The 21,553-nt window shown below is 37.5% G+C and overlaps 1 protein-coding gene across 2 annotated transcripts in view; it reads left to right on the forward strand.

The window, feature by feature from the left end:
* TTC27 (tetratricopeptide repeat domain 27) overlaps positions 1-21,302 on the forward strand; it is a 92,027-nt gene extending 70,725 nt beyond the window's left edge. For both annotated transcript variants that reach the window (XM_081314226.1, XM_081314227.1), the window contains 7 exons: positions 1,940-2,038; positions 3,647-3,699; positions 6,544-6,709; positions 8,162-8,359; positions 16,538-16,649; positions 18,757-18,857; positions 21,039-21,302. In XM_081314226.1, the coding sequence (XP_081170352.1) occupies positions 1,940-2,038; positions 3,647-3,699; positions 6,544-6,709; positions 8,162-8,359; positions 16,538-16,649; positions 18,757-18,857; positions 21,039-21,161 (852 nt within the window). In that variant the 3' untranslated portion in view covers positions 21,162-21,302. The remainder of the gene's footprint in view (positions 1-1,939; positions 2,039-3,646; positions 3,700-6,543; positions 6,710-8,161; positions 8,360-16,537; positions 16,650-18,756; positions 18,858-21,038) is intronic.
* Positions 21,303-21,553: the final 251 nt, after the last annotated feature.

A 21,553-nucleotide genomic window follows, 5' to 3' on the forward strand; every position in this document is an offset into this window, starting at 1 on the left:
AATTTCTGGTTTATTTCTGTATGGTTTCCAATAGATAGTAAAGAATCTTTTTAAAAAATCTAAACAGCTTCACAATAATGACAAGATAACATCACTTTGTTCTAAATTAAATTGCTGAAGAAAAATATAATGCTTTTGCTAAAAGTGTTAGTGCCATTGAAGTTCTGGTTTTCCAGAGAAAACGTCTGGAACCACAGCACTTTTAATTTTAAATGCATGTTTTTGCATTTGACTCTAGAATCATGTAGATGTTTTAGAAAAAGAATAAAGTGGATCCAACTATCCTGAAATCTGCCTTTTCCTGATTTATTAGACCCCATTTGTTATATCTGAATCAGGCCACTCTGCACACAAAAGGCTTTTCATTATGTAACCTGAGATTGAATATTTATGTAATGTTCCCTTCTGGGGAACCCAGGTCTGCATCTCAAAATTTATGCTTCGAATAGAGGGTTGTGTTTTTTTTTGTCTAAAGGGGAAATCCATATTAAGTGGATTTCTCAAGGAATGAGGAAGTGCAGGGGGTGTCTTTTTATTGGACCTACTTGTGCACAAGAATGTGACTTTAAAAAAAATTGGGTATTTGAGACTACAAATTCCTTTGAAGTTACAAAATTAAACGTCCTCAATTTGCTTACATCTGATTTACAGGTTTCACTTTATTTCCAAGCATGCTCTCTGAATACCATGTATCATATCATGTACATTATACATTACATATATAAATTTTAGTAGAGATTGTAACAAAGGTAAAATATAAACATGGAAATATAGAAATTAAGACAAAGAAAAAAATGCAGGGACTATTTGAATTTTATGTTTACAGAAAAGTAAGGTAAAGTCTCCTGGTAACTTCATGGATAACTCCAAGCAATTTTCTTCGTTAAGCGTAGGGCCTCTTCTGGCATGTTTTTTCACTTCTTACTCTAGCGGCTAACCTTAGTATTGCTTGAGTAGTTGCCCATCCAAGAATTAACCAGGCCCGGTTGTCAAGACTTTGGATGAAGTGTAGCATTAAACTTTCTGGCTGCTCCTCATTCCAAATTAGGCACAAGAAACTAAGATAAGTTGTTTACGTTAGAGAATTAAGGAACTTCTCCTTTGAAGAGCATCCGGAATCCCACCGGCTATGTATACTGGACCCCACGTTTAAATGCTAGTCCTCTTTCTCCCACCTATTTGATTCAACAGTTATGTAGCTGCTGATTTCCTAGCCTTAAAGGTTTATGCCATCCACACCTTGCTTACAAATAAATGACTTTGTCATGAAAATTAGAGAATTCCTTCTCCTCCACTTTTGTCCTTTTAGCTTGTGAGCCCAGACAAGATCAGCCTGATCCTGCTTGTATAAATATTTGCTGTTGGCTATGAAGGGAAGACAAAGCTAAACTCCTGGAGCCAGGCTGAAGTTTACCAAATCACTGTGGGCTCTTGTATTTAAGTATCTTTTCATCAGGATAATGATCTGGGAGAGGAGAACAGGAAAGATATCCAGTGCCCTCTTTAGAACATGTCCCTGCTAGGTTTATGTCAAAATTTTAGTTGCCACTGTTATCCTACAGCAGTTTAATCTCAATCTTAACAACTTGGCAGCACGGGGAATTCTGGGAGTTGACTAGAAGGTTGCCATGGTTGAGAAATACTGTCCTACAGTTTCTCAGTCCTCCCCATTTCGCTTCCGTAATTCTCAGTCAATATGGTTCTAGCTATCTTATATAGTCTATGCCAGGGGTGGGCAACCTCGGCTCTTTTATGACTCATGGACTTCAACTCCCAGAATTCCTGAGTCAGCATAGCTGACTCAGGAATTCTGGGAGTTGAAGTCCATGAGTCATAAAAGAGCCGAGGTTGCCTACCCCTGGTCTATGCACAAGGCAGGAAGAGAGACGTTAGGCTGGGAAAGGCTGCTTTGATCCACATTGTTTTATTTTTCTTTCAGTTGGGGGTGTGGTTTTCCTTAGGCTGTGCCTACTTAGCATTGGAAGACTATGATGGTGCTTCCCGGGCCTTTCAGCGCTGTGTGATGTTGGAACCTGATGTAAGTAAAAATGGCCCTTAGGTGTGCTTTGATTAAATATCCTTTTATTATCATTTCCTGCATTTTATGGAATGTGTACAGTTGGTGGATTTCTCTATGAATTTATGTTTGAGAGTCAGACAAAGGTTCCTTGCAGAAAAAAAGCAGCAGTTAACACCCATGGAGGAATTGTTATAGTGATAGTCCTCGACTTACAATCATTCATTTAGTAACTGATGGGGGATGTTAGGTTTTTTAATTGGGTTTTTTTACATTGTTATTGTTTTTATCTGGGCTATTATTTAATCCTTTTTAATTTTTGTATTCTCTATTTATATGTGCCCTGTTCACCGCCCTGAGTCCTTCGGGAGAAGGGCGGTATATAAATATAATAAAATAAATAAATAAATAAATAAATAAATAAATAAATAAATAAATAAATAAATAAATAAATAAATAAATAAACAAAAAAAACTATTTTAAGTTACAATGGCACTCAAAATAGTGACTTATGACCATTTTTTTCACACAACTAGTGAAGCCTCCCTGCAGTCACTTGATCAAGATTCAGGCGCTTGGCAAAACCAGTCTCCTGGTGTCATGTGATCATGTTTTTGTAACTTTCTGACCAACAAAATCAGTGGGGAAGCCAGATTCATTTGACAAGTGTTACTAACTTCACAGGTGCAGTGATTCGCTTAACAGCTGTGGCAAGAAAGGTCATAAAATGGGACAAAACTCATTTAACAACTGTCTTGCTTAACAATGGAAATTTGGAGCTCGCCTGTGGTCGTATGTCGAGGACTATCTGTAGAGATCAGTTGAGTTCTTTGGGTCTCATTATATCTACCCAGCTGCGTAGTACATATATGTTACAGAGTGTGTTATCTGTGCCCTAATTATGTGCAGATGCACTGTATATGCATGCACAAGATATGTTACAATGCACCAGCTATACATGTAATGGACATATGTGTACATATGCAAATTTAAAAGTGCCAAATGCTCACAGGGTAGCCAAAACTTTTTAAAACTGTGTTCTCCTATGGGATTTTGTCCATTAAAACTGAAAAATACACTTAAAGATCCCTAACTTTTTATTCTTATATTTTATATTCCGTGTTCTAGAAATTTTTATGATGGTGCTCACCATTTGAAAGCTTGCTCTTCCTTGATTTTAAATTACTTCTTTCTTTCTAAATAAGAAATATGACATTACACCATAAGTCCTAGGTAATAGTCTCTCCGTCCCCCTCGCCCCCCCCCCCCCCAAATTTTGCTAGACATTACCAGGTCTTGGTTGTAAAAAGAGTTCCACATTGCCATTATTTCTGTTGGTCTTTTGTTCTTCTATTAGCATCTGTTGCTTGCATCAGAAACTGCTTCAGGGTACTTGAGCTTTGCATATCCTAACAGGTGACAGTGGTACATGCTTGAAACTCTCCTCTTATAAATGGTTGGTGTGTGCACATTGATGGAGGGGTATAAATTCAATATTTGTGTTTGCATGAATATCGGCTAGTAACACGGCATTGCTTGCGGAGAAAAGTGTGTTTATGTATTTGCATTTAAATGTTTATCCCTTCTGTGACAGTTTAATGCTAAAACCTGTGTGTATTTTGACTGTAGAATGCGGAGGCTTGGAACAATCTATCTACGGCATATATCAGATTGAAACAGAAGTAAGTGCATCAAAGCGGTTTTCTAATTTTTCCTTCCAAAATAAACAGCCCTGGTTTCCTCTCACTCTGGCCTTTCCGGAATAACATTCAGCTTCTGTATATACTGCCTTCAGGATCCTCTTTATCACTACAAATCCAAGCTCTTTCATTTGGCCTCCCACCATAAATATCATTAGAATGTCAGAGATTATATCACGAAAAAACTTTTGGAAAGAAAAGCAAAGCTTTAGATCTCTCCGCACCCACAAATGTTACAGTAAAAAAAATATTGCACAGTGTACAATTGATTAGGATTTCAAGTTCACAGTGAAGCTGGTAGTGGTGGAAGGGATATCTGTGCTTGGCATATTACATATATAATATGCCAAGCACAGATATCCCTTCCACCCACCCACAACCAATTTGGAAGTCATGTTTTGTCATATCAATACATCTGGAGCCAATGCCTCTTCTAGTTGTATTGTACAACAACATTATCATTATATTACAGGTAGTCCTCCACTTACAAGCACAATTGAGCCCAAAATTTCTGTTCCTAAGTGAGACAGTTAAATGAATTTTGCCCCATTTTGTGACCTTTCTTACCACAGTTGTTAATTTTACTTGTCAGAAGGTCGCAAAAGATGATCACATGACCCCCAGGTCTCTGCAACCATCATAAATACAAACCAGTTGCCAAGCATCTAAGTTTTGATCATATTACCATGGGGATGCTGCAGTGGTCATACAGGTGAAAAACCGTCTTTTCAGTGCCGTTGTAACTGCGAACAGTCACTAAATGAATTGTTGTAAATCGAGAACTGTCTGTACATTGTATGTTAGCTGATTAATTTGACTATTTGCTATTGAGGTTTAAAGAGTACTTCAAGATCCTATTTTTGTCGTGAACTAGTTTAAATCAGGGGTTCCCAACCCCCGGTCTGTGGCATACCAGAAACTGGGCTGCACAAACAAGCAAAGCCCCATCCGTGGGATACAGGCAGCAAGCAAAACCACACCCCCTCCAGTCCGCAGGAAAAACCTCTCTCCACGGAACCAGTCCCTGGTGCCCAAAAGGTTGGGGGACGCTGGTTTAAATAATGCATGGCTGGCAAGAGACGGTGACTACTGATATTTAAATGCATAGCATCATTCTTATTTAAACCAGAATCCTGTCCCAAATCTGAATATATCTTGTTTTAAACAGGTGATATGGATAATGATTTGTATTTGTGGTGTTGTTCCAATATTCATCTTGAAAATTGGCTGTTCAGTATTAAGATATCTTTTCATTTTCCTGGAAATGTACCTTTCATAAATCTTTTGAATGAACTTGATATCTTAATTCAGTACGGTTGCTTCATTTATGTAACAATAATTTGGTTTCATATCTTCTTGATAAATCAGCTTTCACTTTTTCAGAAACATAACTCAATTGTCAAGATAATTTTTGTTGCTTAGACTGTGTTCCATTAATCTTCTGCTTAAAGGAATGCATCTTCAGAAAACAAGCTAAAGGGTATTTTTATTTTTTTCATATCATGAAAAACAATTTATCAACTTTCTCAAAAGAAACTGAAAATGAGAAAACCAGTAAGGAGCTTACAAAGTATTGTATACACAGGAAACAAATTGCTAAGAGGGTGCAGTGAACCAAAAGTAATAAATAAGTTCAAGAGGTCTTTAGACACATTTATGGAATAAGCAGACTGAAAGATGCAGTTGCCTCAGAGATTGCAAGGAACAGAAAATAGATGCAAAGAGATTCCAAGATGCTCAAGTGTCCTCTTGAAACAAATGTCCTTTTCAGCAATTTTCAATGTTAGTATAGAAATAGCCTAAAGAAGATGCCTCTATTTGCTCAAACCAAACCGGTTGCGATAGCTGTTGAGAATATATTTATATTTATATTACATTTATTAAATTTTTATACCGCCCTTCTCCCGAAGGACTCAGGGCGGTGTACAGGGCAATAAATATTTAAAAACAAAGTACAAAAGTTAAAAAACAATTAAATAATTATGCCCGATATATACAGTAATTAAAACCATGTTAAAAACCCAACCCCAAACCCATCAAACCAGGCCGGATTGCTCAAATAAGTAGGTTTTTAGATCCCGCCGGAAGGAGCGAAGGTCGGGGGCCATCCGGAGCTCAACCGGCAAGCGGTTCCACAGGTCTGGCGCGCCCACAGAGAACGCCCTCCCCCTGGGGGCCACCAGTCGACATTCTTTGATCGGAGGCACCCTGGCAATATGACTGGAGAGCATCTGATACTTCTCTGTGGGCGCCCCGGCTTTATGGAATCAACTGCCGGTTGAGCTCCGGATGGCACCGGATCTTCGCTCCTTCCGGCGCGGGTTAAAGACCCATCTATTCGAACAAGCTGGCCTGGCCTGATGGGGGAATGTTAGGGTTTTAATGTTTTTTATATTTTGATTGTTTTAATTGGGCAATAATTTAATCCTTTTTTAACTTTTGTATTTCTATTTATATGCCCTGTTCACCGCCCTGAGTCCTTCGGGAGAAGGGCGGTATAAAAATGCAATAAAACTTAAACTTAAACTTAAACTTAAACTCAACTCAGTTGTTAAAATAAAGGTTCATTGGCTTCAGGTCCAGATTTTCAGATGCCAAAGACCACGTGACTCACTCTGATTATATATAAAATTATATATAAAAGCCCCCCTCCCAGTTAATGACGGTTTTGTGGCAAAGGCAGGAGTTTATTTCACCTCTTTTCTTTTTACTATGACAAGAAAATGAAAAGATTCTTAGCAAGCAAATGGGGTAGCTTTTAATGGAAAAACAAAGTGTGCCCATTTTATAATTAATGCTAGATATATTTTTTTCTTTTTAAACCAGAATTAAAGCATTTCGGACTCTTCAAGAAGCTCTCAAATGTAATTATGAGCATTGGCAGATTTGGGAAAATTACATTCTAACCAGTACAGATATTGGAGAATTTTCGGAAGCCATTAAAGCTTATCACAGGCTTATGGACTTACAAGAAAAGTATAAAGATGTCCAGGTGGGATGCCCATCTTTTTTATTCACATGTCTAATTTTAAATAATAGGATTCATTACAAAGAATAATAACTTAAAGCGTGTTAAGTATCTTAGGTTGCTTGTTTTAGAAGTAGCAGCCTTACCCAGTTTAGCTTTGCTTTCCTCAGAAAACACATATACTTATGAACTCCACTAACTACCTCAGTTGCAACATTTCTTTTTTTCTTGTACTTTCCTTTTACTTTTTTCAGCATTTGCCTTCTTTGGAGAGCCTTTAAGCCTGTGGCCTGAAAATTAACAGTGTATTTACCCAGGAATTCCTCTGAGCTGTCAACTCAAATGCACATAATGTCCTCGGCTTCTAACTTTGTATCATCATGCACTTTCCCTCTCTGTCAAGAGCCCCTGGAGAGGCAAGCCAATGCAGTGGCTCCTGAGTAACCAGATGTGAAGTGCATGTTTTTTACAGCAGCCTCTTTGTGTGTGTGTGTGTGTGTGTGTGTGTGTGTGTGTGTGTGTGTGTGAGAGAGAGAGAGAGAGAGAGAGAGAGAGAGAGAGAGAGAGAGAGAGAGAGAGAGAGAGACTAATTCCTTTAGACCAGTGGTAGGCAACCTCGGCTCTTTTATGACTCATGGACTTCAACTCCCAAAATTCCTGAAGTCCATGAGTCATAAAAGAGCCGAGGTTGCCTACCCCTGCTTTAGACAGTATAGGTATTGGAGGGGATGGAAGTCAGTCAAGCCAGTACTTGGTTCTCGCACCCCCATTCATCTAGTGCATGGGTGTCAAACTTGCCGCATCATGTGACTTGTTGGGATGTATTGTGACTTTTTTTTTTTGCATTGCCGGAGCTGGGGTGAGTGTGGCCTCCGCATAATGCATGATGCAACCGGTCTTCGGGCCGGCAGTTTGACACCCCTGATCTAATGGGTAGATAGCATTCCATCTTCCATAATGTTTTTGCCTTTTCTAGTGCAATGGCAAAAGTATGTTTGTGTGGGGATGTGGGATGTTAATATTGCAGAAACAATTCTGCAGTAATGTGTTGGAAAGTCAAGGGGAGGAGCAATTCTGCTATCATATAGTTTGATATTTCTGTGATGTTGATATTACCTCAAAGAGACACATAGAATTCAGATTTCTGTTACTGATTGTTAGTATCCCTGGAAAATATTTAACAATGTTTAAATATTATTAAATACAGCAGCTAAGGAGGTCATTCCTTTGTTTTATAATTATATTTGTTATAGTATTCATCAGACATCTTCAGAGGAAATAATTAGGTAATGCTGTTATGCAATTATAACATCTTGTACCACCTTCAAATAGATTACTATTTTAATAAATTAATCCAGTCATTTAAGATATTAATTCCAGGTCTGATCAGTTGAACCATGTATTAGCAAACATTTTGGAAATTCCACTCAACTTTGTGGGAGTCAAACTATAACTAACAATTTCCTTCTCTTTAAGGTACTTAAGATTCTGGTAAAAGCAGTGATGGATGGAGTAGTTGACCGAAATGGAGAGACAGCCAAAGGATTAAAGGGAAAACTGCAGGCTCTCTTCGGTAGAGTGACTTCTCGAGTGACAGGTGATGGAGAAATCTGGAGATTATATGCTAAGCTTTATGAAAATGGGCAGAATGAGAACTATGAAGACATAGAAAAGGTAAACTTTAATGACAGAATATGCTTCTATTACCAGAACAGATACGTGTTTTCATGTTGATATTATGGTTTTGATGTATCCTTTGTGAGAATATGATTGGTTCATGAAATATCCTTTGCTTGAATTTTACATTCCATTACCAGCTGGTTTGGCAATTTGACTAGCAAGGTTATTTATTTTAAAGACTGATAAAAAGAAAAAAAATAATTAAGGGAACACTGAGATAAAATAACAGACTTTTCCCTCTTAGCATGAAAAATACACATTCAAGCAGAGATGAATTTAATTATTTCTTGTGATTCCAGACTTGCTTAAAATAGTATTTATTCATTTAAGACGTGCTAATCACAAAGTAGCTGATCTGCTTTATTAGACATAGGGAATGGTCTCACCAGTTTTTTAATGTTTCATTGTGGCATTACCAAAATATTATTTTTAAGCAATATGTCTTCTGCAAAATGATTAATACATTTCAGTCTTCCTTTGGAATTTCAATAGCTGAATCATTATCTCCATGCAGCAGTCTTTGGCGGAAGAGAATGTTTCCAATTATTAAAACTGTTACCGTTTAGAATAAGGCGAATAAAAGTCCCAAGTATGGGATCACTTATTAAGCTGTTGTATGTGGTCAGTCTGATCCTTTAGCGTTACTGACACATAACTATTGTACTGCAGCTGTACCTTTCCGTGATGAGTGTGTGAGACATCCTTCCTCCATATATGGAGAGGACTGAGGAAGCTGTAGAAAAAAAGAACAAAGATAAGAAAGATGAGTGAGAAGCAGACATGTGAAAGTAAAACGAGGTGCTTAGCAGAATGCAGAAAATGGAAAGGAAATATAATAAATAACATTAGAAATGCTAGGCAGACATAGGAATCCTGTGTGGGAGATGGCCAAGAGATTAAACAGGAAAAGAAAAAGACAAGGTTTGTATGTGTTTTACTATGCACATTTTTTTCAATTCTTTTTTCACTTGTATTGTCTCCCTTACAATCATATATTTATACAGCACTTCCTTTGTCTTTTCTTGTGGGGGCAGGGAAGTACATAAAAAAGGTTTTTTTTTCTCCCTGTGTAATTTCTTATCTCCTGGTGGCAATCATGCAAATGTATTGCCTTGATTGTAGGCAAACATGGGGTTAATTACAATCTGAAAGAGGCAAAATAAAATTGTCCACTATTCCAATTGGTTTCCCTTTCAAACTGTAGTAAACTAGTAAATAAATAAAGCTGGCATTTTTGCACCAAGTCTTAATCTAGAAATTTGGTATATTTTCTCTGTAATTTCACTTTCCCTCTCATTTTAAATGCATTCCTAGGCTACGTTTGAGACAGCAGTATTGCTGTAGCCATTGGAAGAGACGTCCCCATGTAAGAGAGGAAATAATAAATACTCTACAAGGAGCGTTTCTACTTGTGGCCTGTATCCAATGTTAATACAAGTGAACTTCTACTGATAAAATAATTTTTCCATTGTTCTCTCCCTACCCGACCACTGTATCCTCCAATATCCACTAAATCAACTCCAGAAATCTCCCAACCATCTGGAGGAGATTTAGGTATATGTGCAAACAGCAGGAGATGTCATCCATTTTGTTGGCACAGTTGACAGACAAAATGGGATATAGTTCTATCTTTCCTATAACTGATTAACATTCATTTTATGGGCTAATGGGTTTTCTTCGTGAGAGACGTTCAGTCAGAGGCTCAATAGGCTTTTGTAAGGTGTTTTATTTGTAAATTAATTTTTATTTTTGCATTGAAATTTGATGGACTAAATGGCCTATTTCAACCCTTTGATTCCAAAAAACCCCCTCCTTGTTCAGATGTATAATTTCAGAACTGCAACATTGTCAAAATATTGTTTCATGATCACTTTGTACTGGGCAATATTTTCCTAAATATGAATGAAATCATTGACCCAGACAAGGTACAGTATATTAAGTCAATCCTTTTTGTGAATTCTTGGGGGCCCACCATATGGAACAACAAAAGAGTTCACCCTTGATTTGTGAAAATATTTTATTGTATTTAGGTTTTCTAAAGCTGTAATGAATAAAGCAAGATGAAAAAATAGTGAAAAAGTTGAAATATGCACATTTGTTCTTTGAGCAAATGTTGTAGCATCTTTATCCACTGCCAATGGCTAAATCATGTGCTTTCCACTGAGGCTATCTATTTTGGCTACATCATTCTCAGTTTTTTTTCCAGATTGCATAATTCTCACATAAATATCTCCAGTTTCTCACTTCAGAACACAAAATACAAGATTAATCGTTTCCTTGATGTGACTTCAGCTTTCTTGTTTTAAACTGTTGAGTTCTAGTATCCCAGCAACAGAATATCAATTAATATTATTGCTAATTCAGGATGACCAAAAAGAGCTTGTCAAGCTCAAATATAAACAGTTCTCTAGCTTAGTAATACAGTGCAAAATTTCAAAATTGCACTATATACTCATAAAAACTGCTAAAAATTTGAGAACCGCTCAACCCCCCCCCTTTTTTTTTTGACTCTGAAACTGTAGGTTTGCTAAAATATCTAGGAGAATAACACAACTTCTTAAAAATAATAAGTGCATCATATTTAAAAGTGCAGAAACCTCAATTCTCATAGATACTGGTCATTAGATCCCAAAATGACATGAATACAGGCCAGGATTATCAGTCCTTCACTTAGTTTTGAAGAATAGCTTTTAAGTGGTCCTGGCTGCAGATAGTATTAAGATAGAAAAAAGGATGACTTTAAATTTAGTAGTCTAATTGTGGGGAGGTGGATCTTTTTGTTTAGTTTTTCTGAATCAGAACTGACTTGATCAATCAAACTCAGACTTTTCCACATAGCTCCAGAATCATCTAATATTTGACACTGAATCATGCAAGAGGACACTTGCATGTTCTCACATCCTCGCCTCTCCTGAACATAAGGCAGTCCTTGACTTACGACCACAATTGAGCCCAAAATTGATGTTGCTAAGTGAGACATTTGTTAAGTGTGTTTTGCCCCATTTTACAGTCTTTTCCCCCCTTTTTTATTAATATATAACAAAAAAGTTTTGCCCCATTTTACGCCCTTTCTTGCCACAGCTGTTAAGTGAATCACTGCAGCTGTTAAGTTAGTAACATGGTTGTTAAGTGAATCTGGCCTCCCCATTGACTTTGCTTGTCAGAAGGTCGCAAATGGTGAATACATGACCCTGGGACACTGCAACTGTCATAAATATGAGTCAGTTGTCAAGCGTCTGAATTTTGATCACGTGACCATGAGGATGCTGCAACAATCCTAAGTGTGGAAAAAAAATGGTCATAAGTCACTTTTTTCAGTGCTGTAATTTCAAACGGTCACTAAATGAACTGTTGTAGGTCGAGGACTACCTGTACTCTCTTGTTAAAGAATGTTATATTGTGAATGCTTTGCTTACAATCAAATCAGGGTATATCTAGCAGGGCATTTTATTTGAAGAAACTGGATAACTAGCCAGTGCTGTAAGATCACCAACAGCTTTCTACCCACCACATAGTAATATTCTATTATATTTTATTATAATAGTGTGGTCTCTTTGCAAGTGCATGTGTACCTGGAGACAGTGGCGTAGCGTGGGGGGTGCAGGGGGGGCTGGCCGCACCGGGCGCAACATCTGGGGGGGCGGGGGGGCGCGCTCGCACTTGCAGCTCTCTGCCCCTGCCTGGCTCACTCACTCTCTCTCACTGCAGTGCTGGCTGTGCGAATCCGATCCGAGCCGCCGGGTCGCCGCCCACTGTGGAGGGGGGGGTGCCAGGCGTGCGGCACTTGCCTTGCCCCGGGTGCTGACAACCCACGCTACGCCACTGCCTGGAGATGTAGTGGAATGGGCTCCTGATTGGGTCCACGAAGGGATTCCTAGATCTACATTTCTTACACATTCTCCTTACCCTTTGGGAGAGCCTTTTTGGTTTGCTACCATCATCCACCTTACACAAGTTCAAGGCCCCTTTGTTTTGGTTTGAAAACCAGAGCAGAGTAGGAAAACATCCTCACTTCTTTTTCGCAGGAACTAAATCTGACAGGGCATTTCTAAAGTTAAAGACCTCTCAGAATGGATGGGCTAATTCAGTAAAGTCAGACTTTTTTTATTACATATATTAAGGTTAAGGAACTAAATAGGTTTTCAAGACAATGGAGAAATGTGACAAATTATCTTTACTCCTGCAGTCCTTAACTCAATTGCTAATTTTGCAGGCAGAAATACACCTCCACACATGCGCAAAATTCAGATAGGAACAAGGATGCAGACAAACAGCTCAGATCAATCTGTAACATAGAGAAAATTATAATCTGAATTAGCTCCACATTTTCCTCGGTAACTATTTTCTCATGATTCTCCAACTTTTCCTCTGGGCTGGGCTGCTTTATTTACTTGGCAGAAATTAGACTGAGAAGAGAGCCTCTTTCTTCTTGGGATGAAAGACAAAACATCAAAAGCAAAATCTGAATTTCCCTTTTCTCTTTTTCAAAGACCACCTGAGAAGGGGAGTTGAGCCTTGAACATCTGATTTTCCTGAGTTCCAAATTGATAGCACACATTCAAATTTTTCCTTAATTCTTTGGTGGGAGGAGCTGTTACTCCCTCTCCATATTGATATAAAAGAAGCATTAAACTCTGACTGTAAGGTAATGTTGGCAGCATTCAGAATACTATGGAAATTAAAGAACTCCTTAAATCAGTGTTTCTCAACCTTGGTTGCTAAGCGGTGTGGACTTCAACTCCCAGAATTGTGCTGCCGCTGGCTGGGGAATTATGGGAGTTGAAATCCACACCACTTAAAAGTGGCCAAGGTTGAGAAACACTGCTTAAGTTATCTGATTCCATTACAATAGAACAGGGAGGAGAAACACCTGTACCAATAGAAAATGAAGAATAATTCATATAGGACTGACAGCAATGGAATCCATCAAAATAAAATAAAAAGAATACACTGCAGCATACAGCATTAAGGAAAAAATAATAACCAAATTATAAAGCTGAGCTTAACAGCATTTGATAGTCAGAGGCATACTTAACATTCTTTAAGATCATAAGGGCCACAGTGGGCAGGACAAGGATGCAAATGTGGCCTTTTTCCTTGTTCTAGACATGTTTTTAGAGCTAGTTAAGCTTATTGCAGATCCCATGCTGCAATTTTCACATTACTTCCTTCATTAACATAACGAGATATAATTCCATCGGTTTTCAGCCATGGTGACCACAAAGAAGAGCTTGAGGGCTGTAGATTCTTTTCCCTCCCCTTGTTCAATATATCATTTTTTTTAAATGACAGATTTTAAAAAGCAGATTAAATTTACAGCCCTAAAATCATAATTTTTAAAAGTGTGTGAAGGACTCAACCACATTATATATTTTGATGAGATGGCCTGGATGAAGATCTCAAGCGGAGATTCTTAAGGTTTCAATAGATCTGTGGGGGTGGATTGGTTTTGCAGATAACTTGGTCCCAAACTGCAAGAGGTTTTAAGGATTAAAGCCAGAAAGGGCACAATTTTACTGCCATAATCTGATCTCATTTTCCATATCCATTAATAATCATGCAGCTATATTTTATAATAGATACGTTCTCTGGACTATTTCCATTCTTTCTGAGAGACATAGCTTTCTAAAATCAGTTTCTTATCCCCTCAAAGGTAAGTGGTCATTCAGAATCCTCCATGACCATATCTTCAGGCACCTATGACTGAAAACATGTAATAAAACAGGAACAGACATTGTTCTTCACTGTTATTTTCAGAGATGATCTGAGTGACTTGCAAACAGGTTGCAATGAGATATCAAAGATTCCATGAATCTTTCCCTAGATCCAATTGCAAAAAATTCTGAATTGCTGATAAGGATATTATTCAAAAAGGGGGGAAGCCTTCTGTGTCACCAAAATAGTGAGCTCGGTTGGGTGTTTGTTTATACTCATCCTGAATCTTTTACCTGAATTCAAACCTTCTGTCAGCTAGCTTCATGTTGGTAACATAACTCTTTCTTCTCATCTGCATCACACCGTGCGGCTGTTCCATGCCAGCCTGCCTAATCCTCCCTGAAGTGTCATCCTCTGTGGTGATTTGCAAACTCCATTTCAGGGAATCATTTCCCAAGAGTCAAAGCCGTGTCATTTTATGTTTCTTAAGTCAGGAAGCATCTGGAACCAAGCTATTTTTGTTAAAGAAGGGTTGGTTTATTTTTGCCACTTGGACTGTTTCTGTATTTAGTTCAGCATCAAAATGTGTCAATTGAAAGGGTGAAATGGCTGTGTGGCTTACATCATAACACTAAGTTCTTGTTTTGTTTGATTTTGTTCTGTTTTGCTTTGATGCAAGATAGTGTCACTGTTTGCTTTTCCAATGCCTGTAGCCTGATTGCCATCATCTCCATCTCTCAAATATTGATGGCATGTAGAGCATCAGGAAATGGAATTCATTGGCTACATTAAGTTATCACATTGTGTGACATTTCGAAAGGAATAAGCTGTTTGTGCGCATTGCCCAGTTGCTTCCACTTGCCAGCAGATACAGCTGACATATTCCAACCATGGTATGTTTAGCAGTATGCATGAACTGGGATTTGTTTCTTTCTTAACAAGTCAAAGCCATAAATTGTGACTTCATCATGGCTTATGAAACTGCTTGCTAGGAGAGATACAAGCCATAGTTCTCTGCTCATATGGCTAAAGAAATAAAGTAAGAGACTCATTTGGGTATGTCAGCAATCACATTCCAGATGGGAACTGCCAGGCTAAAACTGAACAAGCTGGTATTCTGAACTCCCAATATGAAGAACATGAAGTCATTTCACAGTGGAAAATTCCTTCTCAGGAATTTTCTGGGGAGCCACAGGAATTTTTAAGCGTCCCTATGAGCAGGAGTCAAGAAGAACTTAACTAGGTTCTGAAAAATGTACATATTTTTATAGTTTAAAATATGCAAACCAGATAACAACAGCACAAAAACTAATAACCAGTTCGTAGTTTAATATCTATTGTGCACAACCAGTTCCATCTACCTCATGTTCATGTTGCTATCATGTTTTCATGATAGTTATGGAGAGATGAGAGCCTTTTTCCAATGTTTTTTCTTCCTTCTTTCTGTCTGTTCTGTCTACCCCATTTTCATAAATTATGAATTATGAAATTAAATTAAATTAAATTAAATTAATAGTCATTGCTATCTGTGTCATCCGTTAACACCACCTGAACACCAGGCATAAAAATTGAGTTCCTTTTATTGGTTCTGAAATTCCTCATCTTTAACTTCGATGAATGTGTAGGAGGTCTAATATTGAGAGTAAGATAAAATTATCCCTGTTCACACTTTCTGTGTCTTGCATGATATTTGTCTTTTTCTGATCTCCTCTTTGCCCACTTTCTTTCTAAGCATGCTGTTCCATTAATTATGAGAAAAATGACATAAACCAGCAGTGATATGATCAAATTCAAAATTCTGTGATTGTATAATAGGTTGCCAAAATTGAAACATTATAGAGAAGGATTTGAATAAATTTCAGCATAGAGACTAAAAATTTGGATTTAGAAAATTGCTAGACTCTGTCTGTCTGTCTATCTTATCTATCTATCTATCTATCTATCTATCTATCTATCTATCTATCTATCTATCTATCTATCTATCTATCTATCTATCTATCTATCTATCTATCTATCTATCTATCTAATATGTTGCCCATCTTACCAAAAACAACTTTCTTCATTTGCTTCTGCTTAGTTTTAGGATCTTTCTCTTGAATATCTACTTCTTTCTCCTTAGAGTCCAAATTGCTCTTTTCAAATTGCAAAATCAATTCAGAATAAAATAGGCACCTTATTCAGGTGCACAATGACTCTAATTATGAAAATACAAGTGCTTTTTTACTTTCATTTGCATTTAAATACAATGACCTAGCAAAATGTGGGTCACATGCATCTGTCTAGACAGATTTTTTTTAACTTAAAAATTGTCTCTTAACCATATGCTACTTATATGTCTGTCATACTTGAGAGACAAAAACAGCTAAAACATCTGTGTTACAGCTGCAAAGAAAGAGGCTGCTTTAAAGCTGAGGAACTAATAATGTATTACCAGTCAGTGTGCTTTAGAGAGGGGGAATTTGCATGTACGCATAAAGCAACTTTACCTTTAAGTTCACAGTACCTTTGTCATTGCAGGCATTGCAGTATCTCACCAAAGCATACAAATGTGAAATCCAATGTGGAGACTGGGACAAAGATACTTTCTCTTTTAAGAAAGTAGCCAGAGATGCTCTAGAACTTGCACACGGTATGTTGTGTATAAAAATGTTGAGATAAGTCGCAGCCGATTATCTATTTCTGAAGCTCTTTTTATCGAAACAGCAAGCAGTGTATATAGCAGACCATACATCTGAATATAATTTCCAGGGAAATAGTTGAGGGAAGAGGAAATGAGATATAGCAAATATATCTCAAGTAAAAAAAAAAATTCCAAACATGTTATGTTTGGAAGCTTAGCAGATCTGCTAAACCTTTTGTTATATTGCCATAAAAACCGTATTATTTTCTCCAGGTAGTCATCATACGTTGTGCTTGATTCAAGGGCAGGTTTGCTTGCTTTTCTTCTACCACTTCAGAAAGTAAGCAATAATGGAAAGGTTGAAATTAAAAGTAACTCCAACCCTCAAAAAGTTGAGAAAACCGTACAGTTCTGGGTCCTCTCTTGTTATTAGGAACAGAAGATACAGTGGGGAGGGAGCGATAAAATATATATTTATTCTAGCTCACTGAATATTCAAGGCATTGAATATCTTTATTTTTTACTTTTTTCATTTTCTTCACTTAGGCCCTTCACAGTTTCTAGAGTTTGCTGAGGTTTTAGAAACTGAAATCTAGTGTGATCACAGAACTAAATGTTGGGAAATTGACATCACAGCATAGAGATTTTGACATATACATGTTTCAACACCAGTTCTAAATCTCTTTTTTTTAAAAAAGGGGGAAATAACAATGAACTTAGAAAATTCTAGTATTTCTAGGGCACAAGCTAGAAGTTTAAATGGCCATCTGATTCTGAAAATGATTGCATTACATTTGGTTTTCTCTTCTCATTTGTAAGACCTTAAGTAAAATTTAATGCCATGATATCACATGATAGTCATGAGTGTCCTGATAAAGCAGACAAAAGTGGCCATCATGATTTACAGATACCTCTGATGACACTTCCAATCATCAGAAGCCATGATGTACATTAAGGATGCAAAAGCACAAAACATTGGGCTACCCTACAGTGAATGAAATGGCATGTATTATAGAGCAGCCATAAAAAAAACTGGTTAGCCAGTGATGCTTAGAATTGGCTGCCATCATTTTCAGACTTTCTAACTGCGAAATATTGAGAACAAAATAAAATAATCTCTTTCCTGATTCAGAATGCCAGAGGTCCTGCAAGAATCAAAAATGTACTTTACCTCATTAAATGGAAAATAGAAAGAAAGCACATCGTTTGCATCTTATTTCATATTCTGCATTTGTATGGGTGTGTGGAAAAAGCAAACAATTAAAAATCCCAAACACCTCCTAGAAGAGAGAGCACGGAAATGTGCACCTCCAAGCTCTATTGAGCTACAGTGGATGGAGGAAGGGAGATTAGTTTTATACCATAGCAGAGGTAGATATAAATAATCTTGGGTGTTGAACACACCTGACATTTGATTGTACACTTTAACTAGCTAAGAGTAAAAACCAACATGGGATGAGAAGGACAATGAAGTATTGTGAAAGAGGACCTGGCTGACTGGAAGAATAACATGGAGTATTCCACACTGCAACATTTGCTTGCAGATTCCAATACTGTGATGCTGACACTTAGGTAACCAAAATAGCATCATTTACAAACCACAGAGAAGAATTAACTGGCATGATAGTTGGCACATTTTGTTAAAAGATGGGAAACACATTTGAAGAGCAATCAATATTGGCTGATCGATCACAGAAGAGGACAGAGCTGACTGAATTCTGAATAGGACCATTGCAATGTTTCTTTGCAAGCATTCTAATTGTATGCATTATTAAATAAGATATACTATATAACAAATAATTCTTGCAATCCAGCAACTTAGGCTGCAACGTTAAATGACATCACAGAGTTCTACATTCTGGTGATACTTCTAGACCACATGTAAAGTCAACATATTTTGGGGGGAACAACATTATTGCTGTAGTGACAGTAATTCCTTTTTGTAATAACAATTGGAGACTGTTGCCTTATGTTTAATGTTTATATGGATCCTTTTAATGAATTAGGAAGCTGTTTCTCCCCAGATCGAAGTAACTGAGAGCTGAATAGTCATTTATAATAACCATGCTATTATTGTGGTACTCACCCAACTTTGTTTTGCCTTTTAAAACTCCAGTCGCAATGAAATGCAGCAAAATGAAAACTAATTACCAAGAAGCCTTGCCAATACTCTCTTCTGCCCGACTCAACTTGCGTGGTTTAGTAGCCAAAGCGAAGGTAAGGCTGATGGATGTCATAAAGGGTTCTCTGGAACACACACACACACACACACACACACACACACACACACACACACTCTTTCAAGAGCTATTGGTTTTGTTAATTCAACTTTCCTCAATCTCTTGCACTCCAGATACCTTAAGAATATGAATCCTAGGATTTCTAATCAGATGGCCAATAATTGACTAGATGGCTAGGAAATTGGAGCTGCATTACAGCACATCTGGAAAGCATTAGGATGGGAGGAACTGTATTACCCCTTCTTTACACTAAAGGTGGGGTGGGGAGGTATCCCCATTTGTAGAAAAAAAAACTAGTTGTGAGAACTGTATTGGATTCAATAGGTATAAATGCCTTTCTATTGTACATCTTTAAAGAACAGATTACTTTTTAAGAAAGCAACTTTGAATGACACCTGCATTATGACATTTGCTTCCAGTGATACAGTAGAAATGCAGTAGTTAACAGTTATAAAGAGAAGAGTAGAGTCAGGAGATGGAAGAATCTCTGGCATTGCTCCCTTAGGATATCTCTTACGGTGGTCTCCCATGAGAAAAAAGCATGGAAGGGAGCAAAAATAGATCATTAAATCTATTTGGATAAAAGTAGAAGAAATAAAGCCGGCCTATGCACCTCTAGAATTGTCTAGTACTGTCCTGTTGAGACCAGAAAGATAAAAGGCAAGAGGAACCTCTCTGCTCTCAGAGCTAGAACCCCTTCCCATAATCCCAGTCCACCCTGACGTTTGGTTGGGCTTGTGTATGATTTTGATTGAAAAGTCACAAAATAAGATAGGAAAACTCATGACTTCTTCTTCAGCTTTCCTCAGTATAGTCAGTCAGAACCTGCATGATCACTAGTTGCCATAGGATTAACTCATAGAATTTGGCTTCCACTGCAAAAGATACGACCTTTGTTCATTGGGCATCTCATAGTTCATTCATCCCATTCATTCTTGCCTAGCTTTCAAATTTTATCAGCAGCAGATGCAGGTGACCTGCAGTCTAAAGTTACAGTACAGTAGAAGAGAAATGACACCCCTGAAGCTTGTCATAGTTTCTGCTCTTCTCTGTTGCACATGTTCCTTTTTATCCACTCATCCAAAAGAATGCCAGATTTTCATCCACTTCGGTCCCAAGTGGATGAGATACTTCACTATGATTGATAAGGTTTACTAGAGATTCTTGTCCAGCATTTCCATTATGGATCTTTTGATGCCCAGTTCTGTTATTTTTAAAAGATGTTGTCTTTCATTCTGTCGGTGTTCAGAACCTAGCTACTGAACAGTTGAAAAAAAAACAGTGATTACATACACAAGGACTTTATAAAAATGTGTAAACCCAGGGCTATATGTCACGCCTCCAGTGCCTTTGGTATGGTCCTCAGAGTTCTCCTAAAGTTGTCAGCAAGGTGTAATTGATAGTAAGAGTGAACTAATTATGAATTTGCTGTAGAACAAATCTTATTAACTGTAGAGAATAAATGTAATTTTGAAAGTTAATGTTTGCCCTGGCCTTGCTATTGTTTTTATAGCAAAGCCCATGATAAGCATTTCAAAGCTATGTGAGACCTTAATCCTGGAAAGCAGTTTTGACACTCCTTTATGGAACAGCTAGCTAGGCAACAAAAGTCCTGAAATTTATCTAAAGTGTATCGAGAAGATTGTCTTGCCCAGGGGTCTTCAAACTTGGCCCTTTTATGACTTGTGGACTGCAACTCCCAGAATTCCTCAGACAGCAGTTGAAGTCCACAAGTCATAAAAGGGCCAAGTTTGAAGACCCCTGGTCTTGCACTAGGCTTTGCACTGAAATCTCTCAAGAATCTGTTTTGAAAGCTAGCCGCATTGTGCCTTGCAATGGAGTTCTGCTCTTTTCTAATTTTAAAATTTAAAATTTGATTCAAATTCTATTTTAATAGAAATTTGACCCAAATGTTAAAATCTTCTTCATTTGGCTTACAGATGGAAAACTAACAGGTTAACATTGCATGGGGAGATGTTCCTCATTTGTCACCCACAGAGCATGCTGCCTTTGGAATGAGAATAATCTTGTTTAGATGCCATAAAGAAATGAGATCACTGAAGTTATGGAAATGATTGTGGTTAGAATGTTTTAAAATCTTGTGCCTTACTTAAAGTAAGGTTTCCTGTAAAAAATTGCTTTCAACTTTCTTGTATAGCAAAATTTTGCAGATGCTGTAAGTGATGAAGTTTCCAGTGACATCGCTGAAGAAGTGGCAGCAATGAAGAATTTGATGATGGAATTGCAAGAACTTAGCAACCAGCTAAGGAATCAGACTTGAGAAAAGAAGATCCGATTTCTTGGAAAGACAGAAGGGCAAGGCTGGCACACTTCACTAGTTGTAGCTTGCACTGATGAGCATTCAGTAAATCAAACACCTAAAGGCTTCTTTTAAATAAATATTTATCCTAACATACAACCATTAATGTTTGCCAACAAGTTTTTCTAGTTATATTTGTACTTTCTCAATTATATGGGTTTTGCATTGGCTTGGATTTTATGGAACAAATTATGCCTGCTTTTTATTTAGGAGTCCTTTTTTCTTGAAGATTAGATCTGCCTTGCTGCAAAAGTAATTGGCTTCTGTCCATAGTTAACGGACTTTATGGCTATGAACAATTGGAGAGTTCTGCTTGTGATGGAAGTGGAAAGGAAAGGGCTATTTGATTTGAT

This window comes from Vipera berus (genome assembly GCF_964194415.1).
Source record: "Vipera berus genome assembly, chromosome: 1".
NCBI classification, from domain to species: Eukaryota; Metazoa; Chordata; class Lepidosauria; order Squamata; family Viperidae; genus Vipera; species Vipera berus.